Consider the following 23,027-nt stretch of genomic DNA (forward strand, 5'->3'; position numbering starts at 1 on the left):
AATAAATAAATAAATAAATAAAACACATCTAGGGGCTTACTAAAACTCTCCTCAAAGATAGACTCCAGGAGGCACCATCTTTATACTCTCCCTTGCCTCTTTTAAGCTCACTGGTATCTCTAGGAAACGAGCTTATGTTCTCCTCAGACACCCTCTGAGTTTTACAGCTGCCACCCAGGAGATACCGCTAAATCATATGGCTATGGTGGCTAGTGGGTCCTACAGGACTGTAACAAATAAAGAAAGACTTATTAACAGGCCACCACTCTCAGGGCACAGGAGAGCACCACAGACTGAAGCACCTATCTTTTTCTGTTAAAGTCCTGTGAGATTAATCTTTTTTGCTGAGGCCTAAGGGGCAGACTTCTAATTAAACAGACAACTGAGGGCCAACCATAATCCTCTATAGGGAACTTGGAGGATAGGCACTATCTTCAGGTCCTCCTTCTGCTGCACTGCAGGGCACTGGTAACCCCCAGAGGGAAATCTGGACAAAGATCTGGTGCCCCAGTTTCTACCTCTGTTGCACTGGATTATGTGGCAGCCACCCAGGGGTCATTCCTTGATCTGATGGCCAGGGGGGGGGTTGTATTCACGGGCCCCATGCGATTGTAAGAAATGCAGAGACAGTTCAGGGCTAGCAACCACACCAAAGGCACACTGTAGCTACAGACTGAACTATAATCTCAGTATTTCTACGAAATGCCTGTTGGCCTTTCCTGGAGTTTTGGCTTGAGGAGCAGACTTCTGGTTTGGCACACATCTAGGGTCCTACTTAGGTGTTCTCTGGGGACAGAAGCCACTGGAGGCCATCTTTTGATATTCCTCTGCTTCCCTCTAGGTCAAAGGTATCTCTAGGAATGGAGCTTATACTTTTCTATGGCACCCTGGCTTCTGTGTCAGCCAGCCAGGGTTTACCTCTAGACTGCCTGGCTCTGGTGACCAGCTGTGCTTATGATTGTGGGTCCCACAGGACTGTCACAAATGGAGAAAGTTCTCAACCAGATACCACCCAGTGCACAGAAGAGAGGTAGGAGACTAAAGAATATATGTTTTATGTGAAAAAGGCCTATTAGCCTATCTTCATAGGTGAGCCCTGAGAAACAGGCTTTTCACTAAACAGACAACAAAGGGCCAACTGTAATCCTCTCCAGAGACCTCCAGAGACCACAGTTATGTTTTTGCTGCATTCCAGAGTGTTGGTATCTCCTAGAAGCGTGCTTATACACACATCTGGTGCCCAGTTTTTGCATCTGGTGCCCTGGGCTTTGTGATAGATGTCCAGGTGTTGCCCCTTGATCTCCTGCCTCGGTGGCCACCAGGGCTTGTGTTCATGAATTCAAAGAGATGATGGCAGATAAAAGAAACAGTTCTGAACTGGCTATCACTCCATTGCTCAGTTCAGAAGGAGCGGACATCTCCCAGTCTTCCCTTCAAAAGGGTATATTTGCATACTTTAACCTTTGCTGCCTGAGGGCGTGGCTTCCAATCAGCCTGAATCTAGGTGCTGACTGAGACCCTTCCTTCTGGGACACTGTCAGGTCTTGACAAACTCTCAACTACTGGGAGCCACTAAAAATAACACTGGCTAAATATACAATCACAAGACTTGAGAGATATCCACGAACTAGGCTAGGGTTGAACAATAATGATTATCTCCTAAGTGACCCCATTCCTTCAAGACTAGCAGAGGTGGCTATTTTTTCTAATGCACAGAAGCCAACCACAGAGAATCAAGGAAAATTAAGAAAAAGAGGAATACGTTAAAACTGAAAGAACAAGATAAAACCACAGAAAAAAAGCCTTTAACTGCATGAAAATAAGTGACTTACCTTAAAATAAGTGATAAAGAGTTAAAAATAATGGTTATTAAGATCCTCACTAAGCTTAGGAGAAGAATGGGTAAGCATAGGGAGTATTTCAACAAAAAGAAATTATAAGAAAGTACCAAGTAGAAGTCACAGAGCTGAAGAATACAATAATCGTACTGAAAAATACAATAAAGTGTTTCAACAGCAGCCTAGAGGAAGTAGAAAAAAGGATCAGTAACTTAAAGGCAGGCTGGGAGAACTCACTCAATCAAACCAGCACAAAGGAAGAAGAATAAAAATGTATAAAGACTTTGCACTGATGGACACTGATGGGACACCCTCAGCAGACCAACATTTACACTATAGGAGTTCCAGAAGAAGAAAAGGGGCAGGAAACTTCTTTGAAAAAATAGTGACTAAAAATTTCCCTATCCTGGGAAAGAAAATAGACATATAGATACAAGAAGCCTATAGAGTTGCAAAAATGATGAACTCAAAGAAACCCACACCAATGTACGTTATAGTTAAAATGTCAAAAGTTAGGGGCGCCTGGGTGGCTCAGTCAGTTAAGCGTCCGACTTCGGCTCAGGTGATGATCTCACGGTCAGTGAGTTCGAGCCCCACGTCGGGCTCTTTGACGACAGCTCAGAGCCTGGAGCCCGTTTCAGATTCTGTGTCTCCCTCTCTCTCTGCCCCTCCCCTGTTCATGCTCTGTGTCTCTCTCTGTCTCAAAAATAAATAAATGTTAAAAAAAATTTTTTTTTTAAATGTCATAAGTTAAAGACAGAGAAAGAATCTGAAAAGCAGCAAGAGGAAAACAACTTGGTACACAGAGAGAAAAAGTTTTCCAGACAAGCAAAAGCTAAAGAAGTTAATCACCATGAGACCAGCATTATGAGAACTGTTAACAGGAATTCTTTAGGTTGTGGTAAAAGGGTGCTAATTAGTAACAGGAAAACATATAAATCTCATTTGTAAAGGTAAATATATAGTAAAATTCAAAATAATCTAATGTAAAGGTGGTGGGTTAGTCAATTATAAAGTTAGTAGGAAGGTTAAAAAGGCAAAAGAAGTAAAAATAAGTATAACTAAAATAATTCATTAAAAAATACACAAAACATGTAAATTGTGACATCAAAAATAAAAACATGGGAGGAGTGAAAAGGTAGAGCATTAGAACACAATGAAAGTTAGGTTCTTTTCAAGTTAAAGTAGACTGTTATAAATACAAATTGTTTTATGGAAGCCTTGTGGTAATCACACAGCAAAAACTTTTGGTAGATGCACAAAAATTAAAGAGAAAGAAATCTAGGCATACTACTGCAGAAAATAAATCACAAAGAAATACAGCAAGAGAAGAATAAAGGACAAAAGGAATTACAAAAAAATGGGAAAACAACTAACAAAATGGCAATAAGTACACTCCTATCAATAATTACTTTAAACGTAAATGTACTAAATACTCCAATCAAAAGATATAGCATGGCTGAATAGATTAAAAAAAAAAAGGACCCACTATATGCTGCCTACAAGAGACTCAGTTCAGAAATAAGGACACATAGACTTAAAGTGAGGGGATAGAAAAAGATATTCCATGCAAATGAAAACAAAACAGTGGCTCAGTCAGTTAAGCACCCGACCTTCAATTTTACTGCAGGTCATGATGCACAGCTGTGAGATCAAGTTGCATGTCAGGATCCACTCTGGGCATGGAGCCTGCTTACAATTCTCTCTCTCTCTCCCTCTACTGCTTGTGCTCTCTCTCCCTCGCTCAAAACAAAACAAAACAAAACAAAAAAAAAACAATAAAAACACAAAAGCTAGTGTACCTATATTTATATAGGACAAATAGACATTTTAACACAAAGACTGTAATAAAAGACAAAGATGGGCATTACATAAAGGGGTTCATCCCATAAGAGAATATAATAAATTTTAAGCAGCCAACATAAAAGCACCTAAAATGTAGAGCAAATATTAACAGAAATAAAGGGAAAATAGACAGTAATACAATAATTAATACTCCCACTTTCATCAATGGATAGATCATCGAGGAAAAAATCAATAAGGAGACATTGACATTGTGATGTTAGACCATATGTACTTACCAGACATATGCAGAATATCCATCTAAAACTAACAGAACACACCGTCTTATCAAGCATACATGGAACCTTCTTTATGACAGACATATGTTATACCACAAAACAAGTCTTAACACTAAGAAGACTGAAATCATATCAAATAGCTCTTCTGAGAACAATGGTATGAAACTAATAAATCAATTTCAGGAATAAAACTGGGAAATCCACAAATACGTGGAGATTAAACAACATGCTACTGAATGGGTCAAATTTAAAAAAAAAGTAAAAGAGGATCAAAACTACCAAGAGACAAATGAAAATGGAAATACAACATATCAAAACTTATGAAATGCAGCAAAAGCAGTTATCATAGTACATGTTTACATCAAGAAGCAAGAAACCTCAAATGAACCAATTTTACATCTCAAGGAGCTAGAAAATGAAGAACAAACAAAACCTAAAGTTAATAGAAGGCAGGAAATGACAAAGATCAGAGTGGAAATGAATGAAATAAAGGCTTAAAAAATAGAAAATATCAATAGAAATACCAATAAGATGAATAACACTAAAGGCAAAATTTTGAAAAGATAAACAAAATTGACAAGCCATTAATTAGACTCACCAAGAAAAAAGAGAAAACTCAGATATGCGCGTGTATGTGTGTGTGTATACAAACACACACAAACACCTATATATTATCAGAAATGAAAGAGGAGATGTACAATTGATACCAGAGAAATATAAAGGCCATAAGAGACTACTATGAACAATTATACAACAATAAATTGGACAACATAGAAGAGATGGATAAATTCATAAAAACATACAGCCTACCAAGACTAACTCATGAAGAAATAGAAAATCTGAAAGACTAATTACTAGTCAGGAGATTAAATCAATAGCCTAAAACCTCACAAAAACTAAAGTCTAAGACCAGATGCCTTCACTGGTTATTTCTATCAAACATTTAAAGAAGGAATGATCCCAAAACTTTTCTAACTCTTCCAAAATATAGAAGAGGAGGGATTACTTCCAAACTTGTTTTATGAGGCCAGCATTATCCTGATATCAAAACCTGAGAAAAACACCATGAGAAAGAAAATTACAGCCCAATACCTAAAAGACTTAGGTGCAAAAATCTTCAACAAAATATTAGCAAACTGAATTCAATAATACATTAAAAGGATGATACACTTTAATCAAGTAGGGGACTCATTCTAGGGATGCAAGGATGGTTCAACACCCACAAATCAGTGTGATAAACCACATTAATAAAATGAGGGAATAAAAAAATCACATGATCATCTCAATAGATGCACAAAAAGCATTTGATAAAATTCTACCTTTTTAACGATCAAACTCTCAACACAGTGGATGTAGAGTGAACATATTGCATTGTGATAAAGCTATATACGACCACTCCACACAAACTTTATACTTAATAATGAAGATCAGAACCAAGATTAGAATGCCCACTCTCACCACTTCTATTCAACAACTTAGTACTGGAAGTCCTAACTAGAGTACTTAGGCAGAAAAAGAAAGAAAAGGCATCCATTCAAGAAAGGAAGAAATAAATCTGTCACTATTTTCAGATGACATGATATTATATACATAAAACCCTAAAAACTCCACCCAAACTCCTGTGAATTAATAAATGAATTCAGTAAAAATGCAGGATACAAAATCAATGTACAAACATCTGGTATGTTTCTACACACTAATAATAAACTATCAAAAAAGGAAATTAAGAAAACAATCCCATTTACAATAGCATCAAAACAAAGAAAATATCCAGGAATAAATCTATCCAAGAAGGTAAAAGATCTGTATCCTGAAAACTCTAGACAATGATGAAGTAAATCAAAGACACAAATAAATGAAAGATAGTCTACATTCATGAATTGGAAGAGTTAATATTGTTAGAATGTTCATACCACCCAAAGCTATCTATAGAGATTCAGTGCAATTCCTATCAAAATTCTAAAGGCATTTTTCACAGAAATAGAAGAAGCAATCCTAAAATGTGTTTGTAATCACAAAAGAATCCAAATAGTCAAAGAAATCCTGAGAAAGAAGAACAAAGCTGGAGGCATCACGCTTCAAGGTTTCAAACTATATTACAAAATTAGAGTAATCAAAACAGTACAGTATTAGCATCCGACACATAGCTCAACAGAACAGAGAGCCTAGAAATAAACTCATACATTTAAGGCCAGATAGTTTATGACAAAGAAGTCAAGAATATGCAGTGAGGAGAGGACAGTCTCTTCAATAAGTGGTGTTGTGGAAACTGGACAGCCACATACAAAAGAATGAATCTGGAACACTATCTACAACATACACGAAAACTAACACAAAATGGATGAAAGACCTGAAAACATAAAACTCCTGGAAGAAAACATAGGGGATAAGTTCCTTGACATTGATCTTGGCAATTATTTTGTAGAATTCACACCAAAAGCAAAGGCAACCCAGGCAAAACTAAACAAGTGGGACTGCATTAAACCAACTACTTCTGCACAATAAAGGAAACCATCCACAAACTGATGAGTAGCCTAATGAGTAGGAGGAAATATTTGCAAATCATATGTCTGATAAGGGGAAACATCCAAAATATATTTTAAAAACTCATATAATTCAGTAACAACAATAACTAAAGGCCCAATCTGAATAACACATGGGCAGACGGTCTGGACAGACATTGTTTCTAGAGAAGAAACACAGATGACCAAAAGGCACATGAAAAGATGCTCAACTTAACTTATCATCAGAGAAATGAAAATCAAAACCACAATAAGATATTACTTGATACTTGTTTACATGGCTTCATCAAAAGGAAAAAAAAATGTTAGTGAGGATATGGAGAAAAGGGAGCATTTCTGCCCTGTTAATGGGAATGTAGATTGGTGCAGCCACTATGAAAACGGCATGGAGGTTTCTCAAATAATTAACAGAAGTACCACATGATCCAACAATTCCACTTCTGGGTATTTATCTGAAGGAAAGGAAAACACTAACTGAAAAGGACATATGTGCCCCATATTCACTGCAGCATTATTACAATAGTCAAACTGTGGAAGCAATCTAAGTGTCCATTACTGGATGAGTGCATAAGAAACTAGGATTATTATTCAGCCAATAAAAGAAGGAAATGTTGCCATTTGTGAGGACATGGATGGACTTGGAGGGCACCATGCTAAGTGAAATAAATCAGACAGAGAAAGACAAATACTACATGAGCTATATTTGGAATCTAAAAATACCAAACTCTTAGATAAAGAGAACAGAGTGGGGGTTGCCAGAGGCAGGGCCTGAAGGGCAGGAGAAATGGGTCAAGGGAGGTCGAAAGGTACAAACTACCAGTAATAAAATAATAAAATGATGGGGATGTAAGGTACAGACAGCATGGTGACTGCAGTTATTAATACTGCATTGTATGTTTGAAAGTTGCTAAGAGAGTAGATCTTAAAGGTGCTTCCACAAGAAAAAACATGTTAACGATGTGGTGACAGATTTAACTACAATTGTGTTTGAAGTCATTCCACAATATATAAAAGTATCAAATCATGTTGCACATTTGAAACTAATATAATGTTATATGTCGATTATATCTCAATCATTCAATCATTCAGTATTTTTATTATAATTGTTTTACACATCAAGGTCTGTTTCATGTTGATGATAGGGTCTTCTTTAAGGGTCTTTTGATTTGAAACTTCATTTTGGAGTTATCCCTAGAATTAATATGGAGGCCACTGACCTACTTTTTGTATCATAATGTATTCATATATTATCCAGTGTAAGTGCAGTACACCTGTACAACCAAATGTGGTATGTAAAGGAAAGGGATAGAACTATAGAGACAAAAAGTACCTGGAAAAGAGTAGAGGAAACATCCCCCAGGAAAAAAGACAGTACTCTGTTGAATTGAATGGAATTTTGTTACATGGATGGTTTTGGAAAATTTTACAGTGTCTTTTTCTCCCTTCAAAAAGAGGAGCCTAATTCTCCTCCCTTTGAGTATGCAGGACTTAGAGACCCACTTCTAAAGTCTAGATATGGCTAAAGTGACAGCGTGTGACTAGTTTGTAAACGGTATGGAAGCTTCTGCCGCTCTCTCTGTCAGATCATGAGCTCTGGAGAAAGTTAGCTGCCATTCGTGAAGCCTATGGAGATTCCCATGTGGTAAGTTACTGAAGCTTCCTGCCAAAAGCCTTATGAGTCAGCCGTCTTGGAGGCAGATCCTCCGGCCCCACCAAGCCATCAGGTGACTGCAGCCTAGGTCAACATCCTGACTGCAACACAAGAAGTGCCTGGCTCAGAACTAGCTAGCTAAGCCACTCCCAAATTCCTGACCCATAGAAACTCTGAGAAGATAAAGGTGTGTTGTTTGAAGCCAATATGTTTTGGGGGAAATCTGTTACACAGAAATAAAGAACTAATATATTAGGTGTTCAATGACACTAGCCTTGCCAAATGTTTTATTTATTTATTATTTATTTGATTATGCCAGCTTTACTCATAATTGGTAAAACGTAGAAACAACCAAGATGTCCACCAGTATACGAATCTAATGAAGAAACCGTGATATACCCAGGCAATGGAGTATCATTTAGAGCCAGAAGAAATGACCTCTCATATCATGAAAAGAATTGGAGGAATCACAAAAGCTATTTCTCAGAATTAAAAAAAAACAAAAACCTGGGGGCGCCTGGGTGGCTCAGTCGGTTAAGCAACTAATTTCGGCTCAGGTCCTGATCTCGTGGTTTGTGAGTTCGAGCCCCACACTGGGATCTGTGCTGACAGCTCAGAGCCTGGAGCCTGCTTCAGATTCTGTGTCTCCCTCTCTCTCTGCCCCTCCCCAGCTCATGCTCTGTCTCTCTTTCCCTCAAAAATAAATAAACATTAAAAAAAATTTTTTTTTTAATCTGAAAAGGCTACAGGATGCATGAGCCCCACTATATGACATTCTGGTTGCAGAGAATGAGGAAGGGGAGGAATCAATAGGTGGAGCACAGAGGATTTTTAGGGCAGTGAAAAGCTCTGTATGATACCATAATGATGGACACGTCACTATACAAACCTGACATATACATATGTCACTTGTCCAAACCTGTAGAATGTACATCAAGAGTGAACTCTAAGGTAAACTACTGACTTTGGGTAATATGATGGATGAATGCAGATTCATCAATGTAAAAACATACCTTTTGGGATGGGGGGATGTTGATAAATGGGGAAGGTATGCATGTGTGGCAACACTGAGTGTATAGGAAGTTTCTGTACCTTCCTGTCAATTTTGCTGTGAACGTAAAATTGCTTTAGGTAAGTTATTTGTTTCAAGTTTTAATTTAAATTCCAGTTTGTTCACATTTAGTGTAATAGTAGTTTCAGGAGTAGAATTTAGGGATTCATCACTTACATATAACACCCAGTGGTCATGAACACACGTGCCCTATTTAATACTCATCATTTATTTAACCCGTAACCCTCCTCCCCCGCCTACCTCACCTCCAGCAACCCTCAGTTTGTTCTCTATAGTTATGTGTCTCTTTTATGTATTGCCTCTATTTCCTCCCATGTTCATCTGTTTCATTTCTTAAATTCCACATATGAATGAAATCGTATGGTATTTGTCTTTCTCTGACTTATTTCACTTAGCATAATATATTCTAGCTCCATCCATGTCATTGCAAACGGCAAGATTTTATTGTTTTTTGATGGATGAGGAATTTTCCAGAGTAAATATATACCAGAAGTTCTTTATCCATTCATCAGCTGATGGACATTTGGGCTTTTTCCATACTTTGGCTATTGTTGATAATGCTGCATCAGGGTGCATGTATCCCTTTGAATCACTATTTTTGTATCCTTTGAGCAAATACCTAGTAGTGTAATTGCTTGACTTTAAAAAAAAATTTTTTTTAATCTTTATTATTTATTTTTGAGAGAGAGAGAGACAGTGTGAGCAGGGGAGGGACAGAGAGAGAGGGAGACACAGAATCCGAAGCAGCTCCAGGCTCTGAGCTGTCAGCACAGAGCCCTATATGGGGCTCAAACTCATGAACCGCAGGATCATGACCTGAGCTGAAGTGGGAAGCTTAACTGACTGAACCACCCAGGCGCCCCTGACTTTTTGAGGAACCTCCATACTGTTTCCCAGGGGGGCTGCACCCGTTTCATTTTCCACCAACAACGTAAGAGGTTTACCCTTTCTCTTTAACCTCACCAACATCTGTTGTTTCTTGTGTTGTTAGTTTTAGCCATTTTGACAGGTATGAGGTGATATGTTATTTTAATCTGATTTGTATTTCCCTGATGATGTATGATGTTGAGCATCTTTTCATGTGTCTGTTAGCCATCTGGATGTCTTTTTTGCAAACATCTATAAATAACTTCTCAAACTTAACACACAAAAAGCAAATAATCCAGTTAAGAAATGGGCAAAGGACATGAATAGACATTTTCCAAAGAAGACATCCAGATGGCTAACAGACACATGAAAAGATGGTCAATAACACTCACCATCAGGGAAATACAAATCAAGTGGTTTAATTCAGATATTAGAATTACATTAGTTAGAGAAATTCATAAACACATATTTAATACCAAATAGCAAAAATTAAATAGCTTTTAATTTTCAAAAATGTGGCTTAGATTGTATTAGAATTATCTACTTTGAAAAGAAAAGAATGTCTCTGTAGGCTCTGCTTTACATACACAGTAAGGCAAATACTTGGATTTACTGTGTACTCATTTTTGTTGTTGTTAAAGAGACAATAATTTCAGAATTTAGAAGTAGGTCAAGATAGAATGGAACTTACTAGTACATCCTGGCTGAGGTACCCAGCCTCTATTCGTACATGTTGCCGTATTTCCTTGGGTTGAACGATCAAAGCCAGTTTTACAATTGTATGTGATTTCATCTCCACTTCTGTATCTGATGCTTTCTGGTGCATAGTTACCATTTTGAATGTGAGGAGAAGCACATATGATTTCTGGGGAAAAAAAGAATATGTAGGTAATGTTGAAATCACTACCCATTAAAATAATCAAGTACATAAAAATATAGAAAGTGGGTATTATTATTTTTTGTCCCTACCACAGCATAAAATGGGATTAATGTGAGTTTAGTCTTATATCCTTCCCATCATATCATTCATGTCCCACCACTATATCTCACATCTGACATATTTGTGCCCCCTGGACTCTTGAATCCTTTCTCCAAAGCCATCACATATATCATAATATTCTATATGTGGCAATAAACTCATGACATATCACTTCAACTCTTCTTACAAACTATTCAACTTCCCTGGCATCTGTGATTCTCCTAGGACTGTTTACAAACGGCTTGAGTCTCTTCCTTCCAGACACTTAGTAGGATTTCATATCCCTGCCAAGAATTAGATGTGGTCTTCTGATTTACACAGGTCAAGAAAATGAGTAAAGTAACACGTTTCCCTTTAGGGAGGAAGTTTTAAAAAGCCACTGTGAATTTTTATGTTCTTTTTTCTAGCTGCAGGGATTAAGGACAGCCATGGAGAGGTGATGTCTCTACCCTTGATTCTTACAGCTACTATAATGAGCAGAGTCCCTTCAGATCTACATTGGAAGTGAGCATAAACAGGAAATAAACTTCAATTTTTTAGGCTATTGAAATTCTGGAATACATTTTTATTAGTATAATAGAATAAACTAGTCCAGGGTTTGGAGAAAACCTTTTATGTAAAGAACCAGATAAAAGGTTTCTGTCCCAGCTACTCAACACGAACACAGCCCTAAAAGATACATAAACAAATGAGCATGGCTGTATTCCAATAAAACTTTGTTTACACAAAGGGCAAAGGATGGATTTGATTTTCAGACTATAATGTGCCCTCCCATGACCTACTCTATCTTAATTTTTAAAGTTCTGTCTCAGTTCTTTCCATCAATTTTGCTAATATCTAGCCAATGGATCAATCTGCAAAATTCCTTGTATAATAAAATATCATACCTTTAAACTATTGTAGAAATGTTACATAACCATTTATATTAGTGCCATGGTGCACATTCAGCAATGCCAAAAATCCATTTATATGCCCCCAATTTACTTCCTATTCCATTTCCCAAAGTAACTTTCATCACAGTCTCATCATTTTCTTCAAAAGCCATCTAACACAATAGTTCCGTCATCAACAAATAAATCCTTGCATTCACACATAACAAATTTCAGACTACCAGCTGTGGGTTCCCTAGATTTCTTACTAACACGTCCTTAACTTTGGCTACATCTGTTTGAACTTTAGCCTTTCTCTTACTTGTTGATGATGAGGTGTTTATTTCACTCAAGTTAGCTTTTCAAAAGTTTAATTCTTCCATCGAGCATGAACTATTGTATATTCCTTCCCTCTCTCATTTTGTCTACTATTCTCTCTTAACTGGATATGCAAGCTTCTCCAATTTTAAATTCCTTATCTCATCCCTTTTTCCAAGGTTGTTAATGTGCTATACTTCTCTCCTTCACAACCAAGATCCTTCAAATATCATCTTCCAATTAGTCTGGTTTTCAATCTCCCACTTATTCTTCAACCTACTGCTATCCGGCTTTTGACATCTTTAACATGCTGGTGCTATTAAGACAAAAGTCACCAATGTCCTCCAATTTCCAAATCCAAAATCTCTATGAATTGCTCATATCACAGTGACTGGTATTATATACTATGGGCTCCTTAATTATTTGTTGAACTGAATAGATAAAAACCCTCTGTAATATTTGACACTGTTGATCACTGACTTACTGGCATTCTCTAATGCCCTGCATTCTTATGTTTTCCTACTTCTCCTTATTTTTGTCTGAACAGTACAATTTTATTTTATTTATTTTACTTATAGCTGCCCTCCTTCCTCTGCTCTACTTAATTTTAGGCCCTGTCTACTTCTCAGATCTCATCTCCTACCAAGGTCCCACTTACTCTATACGACCAACACAATAGCCTTCTATCTGGTGTTCACACATGCCAGGCTTATTTATATCACTTGCACTTTTTATTCCTTATTTCTTGGGTGATGCTCCTCTAGATCTTCCGGCTGACTCTTATCACCACCTCAGAAATATCTTCCCTGAAGACCCAACGAGTATTGTATGAATGAATATCTATGCTTTACAGTTGGTTCTACATGAGTATTTGTCCTTGATTTTGTTGTTTGCTTCTTCACATTTTCTCTGTGAATCAAGATACTTCCACAATAAAAAGCTATCAGCATTATGCTAATAACTCTTCAGTGAGATCCAAATCCATATATCCGACTGAAGCTTCACACTAGACAGGTCCATGTGAATAATTCAAAGGCATATCCAACTAACTACATGCCAACTAAATCAACCTTTTCTCAATATATGCTTTTCCTCCTGTGTTCAACATTTTAATTTGTGACACAAAAACCTCATGACAGGAGCCTGGAAATATACCTCACCTTCCCTCCTCCCCATCACTTCAATATTCATTCACACAGCACATTCTATAATCTTATAATTATTGCTTATACATCTCCTCCCCTTCATACCATGCTTCCACTGTGTACACCCAACTCTTAGAGGTTTTATGATAGTCTTTTAATTGGTCTTAAATTTGTACTTCATTCCTCCAGAATAAGCTTTAATAAGTCTCTATTCCAAACATGATACTATACTTATATTAGCAATGGTTATATTAGAAAGAATATGTGACCATCTAACCACAAATCTTAAGTATGTCTACATTGCTTGATTTTAATTGACACTACCTTGAGATGAGCCTTAATGTACCTTAAATGTAACCCTAAATTTACTTTTAGTTTTTTCTCCTCACTTTATTCTGCTCTATCATATTTTCACAGACCTTTGCAGTAGAGTTTATCATATATTAATTTTTACTTCATAGTGTGGCTTAACTTAATTTTGAAGTCAAAAGCTACAAGATATAAAAACAAGAGTTTTACTAAGAGGCCAACCAAAAAATACTGGGAGAATTTGTTGAATAATTTTTAATATATTTGTAATAATAATTTTGTTAAAATAATTAAAATAGAAGAACTTCAGGTGATTACTTTTGAGCAGAAGACATAAATTCAATGATAAATTGTAATCCCTACTTTCATAATTTCCATTAAAATAAATGATGCTAGTAAAACATTGCCAGGGCAAGTACCTCTATCTAAAACAGTACTGGAGAATGTCTGCATGTGTGGGGTCACATTTTTTCCTACTGTTAGATACCACCAGTAAGCATTTGAGATAAGAACAATAATTTAATGCTAGCACTCTATGTTGTTCATCATCAGAAAATCTGACTTGTACAGAGAACAGATGGATTTGGAGCAAAGGTGGCTTTTATTTAGCAGGTCTTGGTACTTTTAATTATTCCTATAAATGATTTGCTGTCAGAGTCTGGTTCCTATTAGATGAAGAGACCAAAGTTTTGACAAATCACCTTCAAACAGAACCCCTGAAGGGCGCCTGGGTGGCTCAGTTAGTTAGGTGTTCAACACTTTATTTCAGTTCAGGTCATGATCTCATGGCTCGTGAGATTGAGCCCCACAGTGGGCTCCATGCTGACAGTGTGAAGCCTGCTGGGGATTCTCTCTTTCCTTTCTCTCTGCCCCTACTCCCAGTCATGCGCTCTCTCGCTCTCTCTCTCTCTCAAAGTAAATAACATTAAAAAAAAAAAAAAAAAAAACCTGACACATAAAATCATGAACCGGATGGAAGAAATTTTAAATATTTTATTCTAGGTTATGTTATTTTATTTTAGTTCCAAATTTATTATAGATTTGGAGAAAGCAAGATCTATAGATTTGGAATTCATCATTACCAGCAGGTAGATCCTTCTATTGTCTTAGGAAAATAAGGAGAAGCATTTGTGATATACTAGCTAAGGTACAATGTAGAGTACCTTTTATTTTTAAACTTATTTTTAAATGTTTATTTATTTATTTTGCGAGAGAGGGAGTGCACGCACGAGGGCGTGGCAGAGAGAGAGGGAGGGAGAGAATCCCAAGCAGGCTCCATGGTGTCAGTGAAGAGCCTGATGCAGTGCTCAAACTCTAGAACCAAACTGTGAGATCATGACCTGAGCTGAAATTAAGAACGGTATCCTTAACTGACTGAGCCAACAAGGTGCCCCTGGAGTTCCTTTTAATAAAAGACTTCAACGTATCCAGTTAATGAACCACTGTTGTAACAGAGAGTGCATGCTTATTTAATTTGGGGTGAACCTCTCTTTATATATGTTGATGTTTAGTAAACTGTTTTGTGAGAGTATCCAATCTTAGTGTACCTCAATCCTGGCATCTCTCTCCCCAAAGAAAGGAGGATTCTAAGGCATCCTGTCTTGAGATTTTGAGTTATACAATTGACTAAGAAAATGAAAAACAAATTCTAAAAAGAAAATGTTTTACAAATGTGGGATCTTTACTGTGTGTGTGTGTGTGTGCGCGCGCGTGCATGGGTGTGGTGTAGATGGGTCAAGTTTCAAGTAAGCCTAGGAATTGTAGCAACACATATGGGAAAAACAGATTTCCCACATTAAAACAAATATGTGCTCAGCAACAGCTTTAAGCAGGTAGCTATGTGACCAAGAAAAAGAATTAACTACAACTTCTATGGAACAGTCAGGCTATCCTGAGTCCTATGTCAAAGTAAAACTGAATTCAGATCCTGACATCTTCCTTGGAAGTAAGTAAATTTCATTGAAACCTGGAATAATGATTTATTCTAATGTTCACTGAAACCTGGACTGATTTATTCTAATGTTTATATAGGACAAAGGGCCTGATATAAAGTAAGGGTTGGGGTGCCTGGCTGGCTGAGTCAGTAAAGCATGTGACTCTTGATCTCAGGGTTGTAAGTTCAAGCCCCAGGTAGGGTATGGAGCTCACTTTTAAAAAAAAGTTCAAAAAATTAAAAAAAATATTTTGTAAATGTTTATTTAAAAAAAAAATTTGTTTTAACGTTTATTTTATTTTTGAGACAGAGAGAGACAGAGCATGAACAGGGGAGGGGCAGAGAAAGAGGGAGACACAGAATCGGAAGCAGGCTCCAGGCTCTGAGCCATCAGCCCAGAGCCCGACGCGGGGCTTGAACTCTCGGACCGTGAGATCGTGACCTGAGCTGAAGTCGGACGCTTAACCGACTGAGCCACCCAGGCGCCCCTGTAAATGTTTATTTTTGAGAGAGACAGAGTGTGAGTGGGGGAAGGGCAGAAAGAGAGAGAGGGAGACACAGAACGGAAGCAGGCTCCAGGCTCTGAGCTGTCAGCACAGAGCCCAACACAGGGCTCAAACTCATGAACTGCAAGATCATGACCTGAAGTCAGACGTTTAACCGACTGAGCCACCCAGAGGTGCCCTCAACCAAAAAATTTTTTAAAGTAAGAACAAAATCATTCAAAATCTAACTCTAGTTTTTGTAAGAGAGGATCATTAAACAAGGTTTACGCATGGAATTATGAATCCTATGATTAAAAGTTCAGAGAGCTCTTAAGAGTTCAACTCTTCTCACCATCTCCCCACCTACCCTGGGCCACAATATGACCATATCTATAAAAGTCACCCTTTTAGAAAGGCACTTGACCTCTGATTTCATGTAGGATAGCACTTGTAACTTGTTTCACTGGCTGCTGCAGCCCGCATCCGAAGTTAACGCACCCTTTTCCATAAATGTTTGCAAACAGCTCAACACAGTTGTTACCGTGCGACATGTAATAGCTGTACCTTCTTGCTATTCTTCTAATGATATGATGTCTTAAACTCAACCTTTTACGGTTTTGCATCCTGACCACGATAGTTTGAAACTCTCTCTTTTGAAATGAGGTAGGCTAAGTAGAACACAATATTACAGACATAACTTTTGGTGGGCACGAAGCACAGTTGACGTGGATTCTACATCTGCACAATATCCCCCATTAGGAAGCCTAAAAGAGTTTGGTGGGTGCCCCCTCCCACCCCCCTGCATCATCATCACTATTGATTCATATTACGCCTGTGCTTAGTGAAATCTCTAGTTATTTCCACTTAATTCCATTGTTAATTGAGGGTTCCCTCACATGGTATTCATCTCATTTACTTTGTTTGCAAAGCTAACTGCTCGGCTTTAGAAGAGCAATCTGTCTGAGAAGTCATCATGCCTGGGAAGCCTATTATTGCCCTGGCTCTGCTCTAGACTTGATTTTTGACCGCAGACCAACTACTTAACGAGCTATTGAACTCTCCTGTTCCTTTTATGTCTATTTTCAGAACGAGAGAATTATACCAAAATTAATTTTGCACACATAAAACGTTAAGTATATCGTGTTTATAAGAGTTGGTTCTTGTCAACATTAACGCTCCATTGTGAGAAAAAATAAACTGCTTCACTGTAAGGAATATATGAATGAAAAGAATTGATAAAATATATAGAAAAGAAATATAACATTACCTTTACATGAAGGGGTTGGAGTCCATCCCGATGCTGTGCATATGGCATCTCCTTTACTACTGTATTCATAACCCTGGTGACATGTATATTGAAATCGTTCGTTTTCCTTGTAAGTTTTCTTCAGAGATGCAGCATTTCCATTTGCGATTTCTGGCTTTTGGCAGGAAATTTCTAAATATAAGGGATTAAATTCCAAAATGTTTGTTATATATTAAAGAGCCATGTCTAAGACATAGTTAAAGATATGTTTTGTTTCCTTTAGGCAAATCAGACAATGAAACAAAACTTCTATTTTGACATGGATGCTTGAATTATTTATCTGTTGTTCTTAATTTTGATTTTTGAAATAAGGTAAAATTCTGATTAAACTTCTGTTGTTAGGGGTGCCTGGGTGGCTCAGTTGCTTAAGTAACTGGCTCTTGATTTTGGCTCAGGTTATGATCTCATGGTTCCTGGGATTGTACGTACCCTGTCTGTGGCTTCCTGCTGGCAGTGTAGAACCTTCTTGGGATTCTTTCTCTTTCTTTCTCTGTCCCTCCCTTACTCATGCTTTCTCTCTCTCTCTTTCTATCAAAAATAAATAAATAAAAATTATGTTGCTTATTTTATTTGCTTTGAAGATAAATTAGTCCTCTTCAAGTAAATAGTGGCCAGTAATGATACCAACTATATATATATAATTGGGTATAGATATATAGGCTTATTGTGATAAATATTTTCACCGAATGACTTGTAAAAATTATATATTTTCTTGTTATCGATAATAGAGTCATAATTGGCATAACACTTTGTCAAAGAAGTTAATTTAACCTATTGTCATTATATCTATGAATTACATCTTCTGTTTTTGTGGCTTTACCATCCATCAAAATTTTCTGTCAAGAAAACCCAAAAACTGGCCATCATATTTGCCCCCATCTTCTCTCAAACATTTCCCCCTGGGATTATGGCAACAATAACTAATTTTCCAGATGCTATTCTCGCACCTCTGTAATCTATTTTCCTGTTTGTAACTTAATGACTGTTTTTCTTGTCCCTTCATCGCTCCGTTGAAGGATTCCACTGAAATCCTCCATCGATTCCCAATTCAGTCTGAATAAAAGCCAAATTCTTCAGCATGATATGGAGCACCTTAGAACCTTGCACTGGCCTATCTTCAAGCCATCACTGACCTACCCCTACTTGCGTCCCACACAACGGCCTCGAAGACATGGAACAGGGGAGCTTCAGGCTCCTGGAAGCCTCACTGCATTTGTACCTTCCTCTCCCTGAACTTCTCCTGACTGATATACTTTTCCCCTCCTCAACTTCGTTGGAAAAAGTCTCATTCTTTCTTCAAAATGTATCTTATGCATTAGTTATTCCAGTAAGGTTTTACTAAGCACAGAAATTTAGGTTTTTTTCACATTTTATTTTGAGAGCGAGAGATTGAGAGAGAGACAGAGAGAGAGAGAGAGAGAGCGCGTGAGTTGGGGAGGGGCAAAGACAGAGGGAGAGAGAGGATCCCAAGCAGGCTCCACTCTGAGCGTGGAGCTGGATGCCAGGCTGGATCTCATGACTGGGAGATCACAACCTCAGCTAATATCAGGAGTCTGATGTTCAACTGACTGAGCCACCCAGGTGCTCAGAAATTTAGTTTTAAGGAGGAAACCCCGTCTGTGAGCCTCTGGGGTATACAGTATTTGCTGTGCTGAATAGAAATATGATTGCCATTACTGACTTGAAGAACTAATATTGTTAGAGAGAATTTTTAAGAACAGAAATGCTTTTCCCTGCATCTCATTATAGGATAGACTAAACTAAGAAAGTGTGAATTTTAGAAAAAATATTAAAAAAAATAAATATGGCAGATATATCTGCCAAACAAGTATTGGTAAAATGAAGTAGACTGACCATAATGTTTCATTACAAAAGCCCAATCACCATACTGGTCATGATGCACTGGTTAGCAGTATTATAACTAAAGAAATCTTTTTTTAAAAAATTTTTTAATGTTTATTTATTTTTGAGACAGAGAGAGACAGACCATGAACAGGGGAGGGTCAGAGAGAGAGGGAGACACAGAATCGGAAGCAGGTTCCAGGCTCTGAGCTGTCAGCACAGAGCCCGATGTGGGGCTCGAACTCACGGACCGTGAGATCATGACCTGAGCCGAAGTCGGACGCTTAACCGACTGAGCCACCCAGGCGCCCCTATAACTAAAGAAATCTTGACTTGCAGTTTACTATAGAATTTTTTTAAGAGGCAGAAAGTTATTTAGTGAATTCAGTTTAGTTCCACAATATTTCTCTAAACTTACAGTGCAAATATAAAATAGGACCTCATTCTAGAAGTATTATTCAAGAACAGAATGTTATAATGATGTATCAGTGGAAATACATAATGACTTTTTGATCTTAAAAATAAAAGAAAGCCTGTTCTGTAGGCCAATATTAAATCTTGCAGCAGAAATGGTTAGTATTCTATTTGAGCATGAAAGCCCATTACAATTTAATTATGGATAAGACCATGGAATTTGGTTTCAGATAACCTAGGTTTGAATCTTAACTCCACCATTATGCCATCATAACCTTGGTCATGAGATGTAAGTTTTTTGCCCCACAATGTCCTCAGTTATAAAATAGAGGTGAAAACAGTGTATAAATCACAGTCATTTTGAAGGTAAAATGGAATGTAAAGAACTTAGATCAATTACTGACAAATAGTAAGTGCCCAATAAATGTTAGTTTTAATGTTATTAGTATAATTAGTATTATTCTATGCATAATATTTAAAAGTGCAAATTTTCATGAGAAAAACTAAAACTGTCCGATCCCATGAACAGTAAATGTATCTTACCCACACATTTTGGGCTTTCTCCACTCCACACACCATTTGTTGAGCAACGTATTTCTGCAGGCCCAACAAGCATGAAGCCTGAATTGCACACAAACCGTACTACTTGTCCAAAAGTATATTCCTTGTCTAGTTCCAATGCGCTACTGGTCAATCTCCCATTCTCTGGATGTGTCACTGGTAAACACTTAACAACTGAAAAAAATAAATATAACTTTTCCTGATAGAATTTGACTTTATTATGAAAAATATGTATATATACACATACAGGTATAAAGTCACTAACAAAGAAAGATTGGGGGAATTACTTAATTTTTTTAAAGAAGCATTTGATAAACCTGTTTGTTGGATATAAAGGCTTATAAATAAAAAAAAACATCAATAAGCTTATCTCTGATTATTTTCTATGAGAGCGGACAAAGAAAAAATTATTTCTTTGAATGTCAGTTTACATTTTTATAGTAACAAATAAATGTTCCTTAAATAACTGAACAATATAAAGCTTGAGATAATTAGATGAATTTTTTCACTTAAGCCCTAGGATAATATAACACTGTATTCCTAAAAGGTATAAATGCAAACTTTCTGATTCTATTTCTTTCAATAAACAGTCCTTAATTTTCCTTCCTCTTCTACATCAGTGCTCAAAATAATCTGAGTATTCCTTTTGATTTTACTTAAGATTTTCCAATACCTTGTAGGTTATGGCATTTAAACTTGATTTTAGAGTAGAATCATCCAGGATGCTCATTAAGATGGAAATTCTATGGCTATCTCCCTGCGCTATTACCTGAGATACTGATTTAGTAGGTTTTTAGTAACTCAAAATTTCAGCATTAAACAAGCACCTCAGGTGATTTCAGTGTAGATGTTCCTTAAAACATTTAGATCTTTCCTCTCATTTCCGTAAGTTCTCTTCTTTAGGTAACGGGACTTTTGAGTGATCACATTCCCACTCGCCGCCCTCCTCCTCCTCCTCCTCCTCCTCCTCCTTCATCCTCCTGGTCCTCCCTCCCTCCCCCTTTTCCTCATTCCCTCCCTCCTTCCCCATCTCTCTCCCTCTCTATTTACTTCTCACCATGGAACTAAGAAAGACTACTCTGACTCATCTATTTCCATGATGACTAGAGAGATTGGCATTACTATCCCAAAATTTAGAAACAGGATCTACATTTTTCTCATTCTGACTCTTGGATTTATGGATCAGTAAGAAAAGTAGAGCTCTTCCTTACTTCCTGCCTCTTTTCAGTAAGACTAAGACCACAGGAAAACCTCCTTTGCCATGCAAGAGGGGAGAGATAACTGAATCATGGTCTCCATTTCAGCTGTTATTGACAATCTCTGCATTTGGGTGGATATTGATTGAGTATGTATTCATTAGTAAAGCTGAAATTCTGATCCTTGTGCTATTTCTAGTGTTTAGAATCTAAAAGGAAAGGAAAATAGGTTTTAGATTTCCTAATCTCTAATACTTTGAATACAGTAGATCAGATGAAACTGCACTCACATTTGGTTAATGAAACACAAAATAGGGGGGGCGCCTGGGTGGCGCAGTCGGTTAAGCGTCCGACTTCAGCCAGGTCACGATCTCGCAGTCCGGGAGTTCGAGCCCCGCGTCAGGCTCTGGGCTGATGGCTCAGAGCCTGGAGCCTGTTTCCGATTCTGTGTCTCCCTCTCTCTCTGCCCCTCCCCCATTCATGCTCTGTCTCTCTCTGTCCCCAAAAAAATAAATAAATGTTGGAAAAAAAAGAAAATTAAAAAAAAAAAAGAAAAAAAAAGAAACACAAAATAGTGTAGTAATAAAAAGCTTAGATATCCATTCCAAACTGTATTAGAAGCCATAAAAATACTTTGAATCAAAAATATATAATTACAAACTTTAAGGATGTTTCAATGTAAGATATCTCAAAAAATCTTAGATATTTTAAATATTTGAATATATTTGTAAATCAATTTTACATATACCTTCACATATAGGAATATCATTGGTCCATCCATCAGATTCACACTCACGGAAATTAATTGTACCTAGCATCTGATACCTAAAAACCAAAAATGACAGAATGGTGAGCTAATTTATTATATGCATTTATATGAAATTTTAAGTTTGATACATTCTGAATGTCCAGGAACTCCATTTCAGAGAAAATTAACAGCATATACATTTCTTTCCTCCTTCCCTTCCCTCCTTTTTTCCCTCCATCCTTACTCCCTTCCTTCCCTCTTTCTTTTCCTTTTCATTCTTTCTTTCTATTCTTTCTCTTTCTTATTCTTAAATTTCTTTCTTTCTTTTTTATTTAACTTGTTTGGGTTTTTTTGTATCTGTATGAGATGAAGAAATTTTTTTAAGTTTATTTATTGAGAGAGAGAGAGAGAGCAGGAGTAAGGGATAGGCAGAGAGAGAGAAAGAGAGAGAATCCCAAGCAGGCACTGTTTTGTCAGTACAAAGCCCAATGTGGGCCTCGATCTCATGAGAAGTGAAATCATGACCGGTGCCAAAATCAAGAGTGGGACGCTTAATCGACTAAGCCACCCAGATGCCACCTTCTATTGTTCTTAAACTTCTCTACTACTTAAGAGAGGCTCTCAGACAGAGTTAACACAGTGGAGAAGTAGGGGGACCCGAAGTTCCCTTGTCCCTCAAACACAGCAGTATTTAGCCCAGAAGATTTGGAATTCCAGGAATCTGGGCTAAAGAGCAACAGAAACATCTCCAGGGGCCCACGGGGACAACCTGATGTGCCATAGGTTCGTGATTGCCAATTGGGAGAGATAAAATGGGTGGTGGTGTAGGCACAGAAGGGAGGGATCCTCTTCTGTGGAGAGACAAAAGGAAGAGAAAGAGAGGCTGTGGAA

At 37.4% G+C, this 23,027-nt stretch overlaps 1 protein-coding gene across 5 annotated transcripts in view; it reads right to left on the reverse strand.

Annotated features, from left to right (window-relative positions):
• The window catches only part of LOC101089505 (complement factor H), a 108,895-nt gene that overhangs the window by 52,167 nt on the left and 33,701 nt on the right, over positions 1–23,027 (reverse strand). For 4 of the 5 annotated variants that reach the window (XM_045048526.1, XM_045048527.1, XM_045048525.1 and 1 more), the window contains exons 7-10: positions 22,137–22,213; positions 20,175–20,366; positions 17,337–17,507; positions 10,723–10,896 (exon numbers count right to left, since the gene is read on the reverse strand). In XM_045048526.1, coding sequence (XP_044904461.1) covers positions 10,723–10,896; positions 17,337–17,507; positions 20,175–20,366; positions 22,137–22,213 — 614 coding nt within the window. The remainder of the gene's footprint in view (positions 1–10,722; positions 10,897–17,336; positions 17,508–20,174; positions 20,367–22,136; positions 22,214–23,027) is intronic. The other variant, XM_045048528.1, reaches the window with a different exon arrangement.

The sequence above is a fragment of the Felis catus genome, chromosome F1 (assembly GCF_018350175.1).
Source record: "Felis catus isolate Fca126 chromosome F1, F.catus_Fca126_mat1.0, whole genome shotgun sequence".
Taxonomy (NCBI): Eukaryota; Metazoa; Chordata; class Mammalia; order Carnivora; family Felidae; genus Felis; species Felis catus.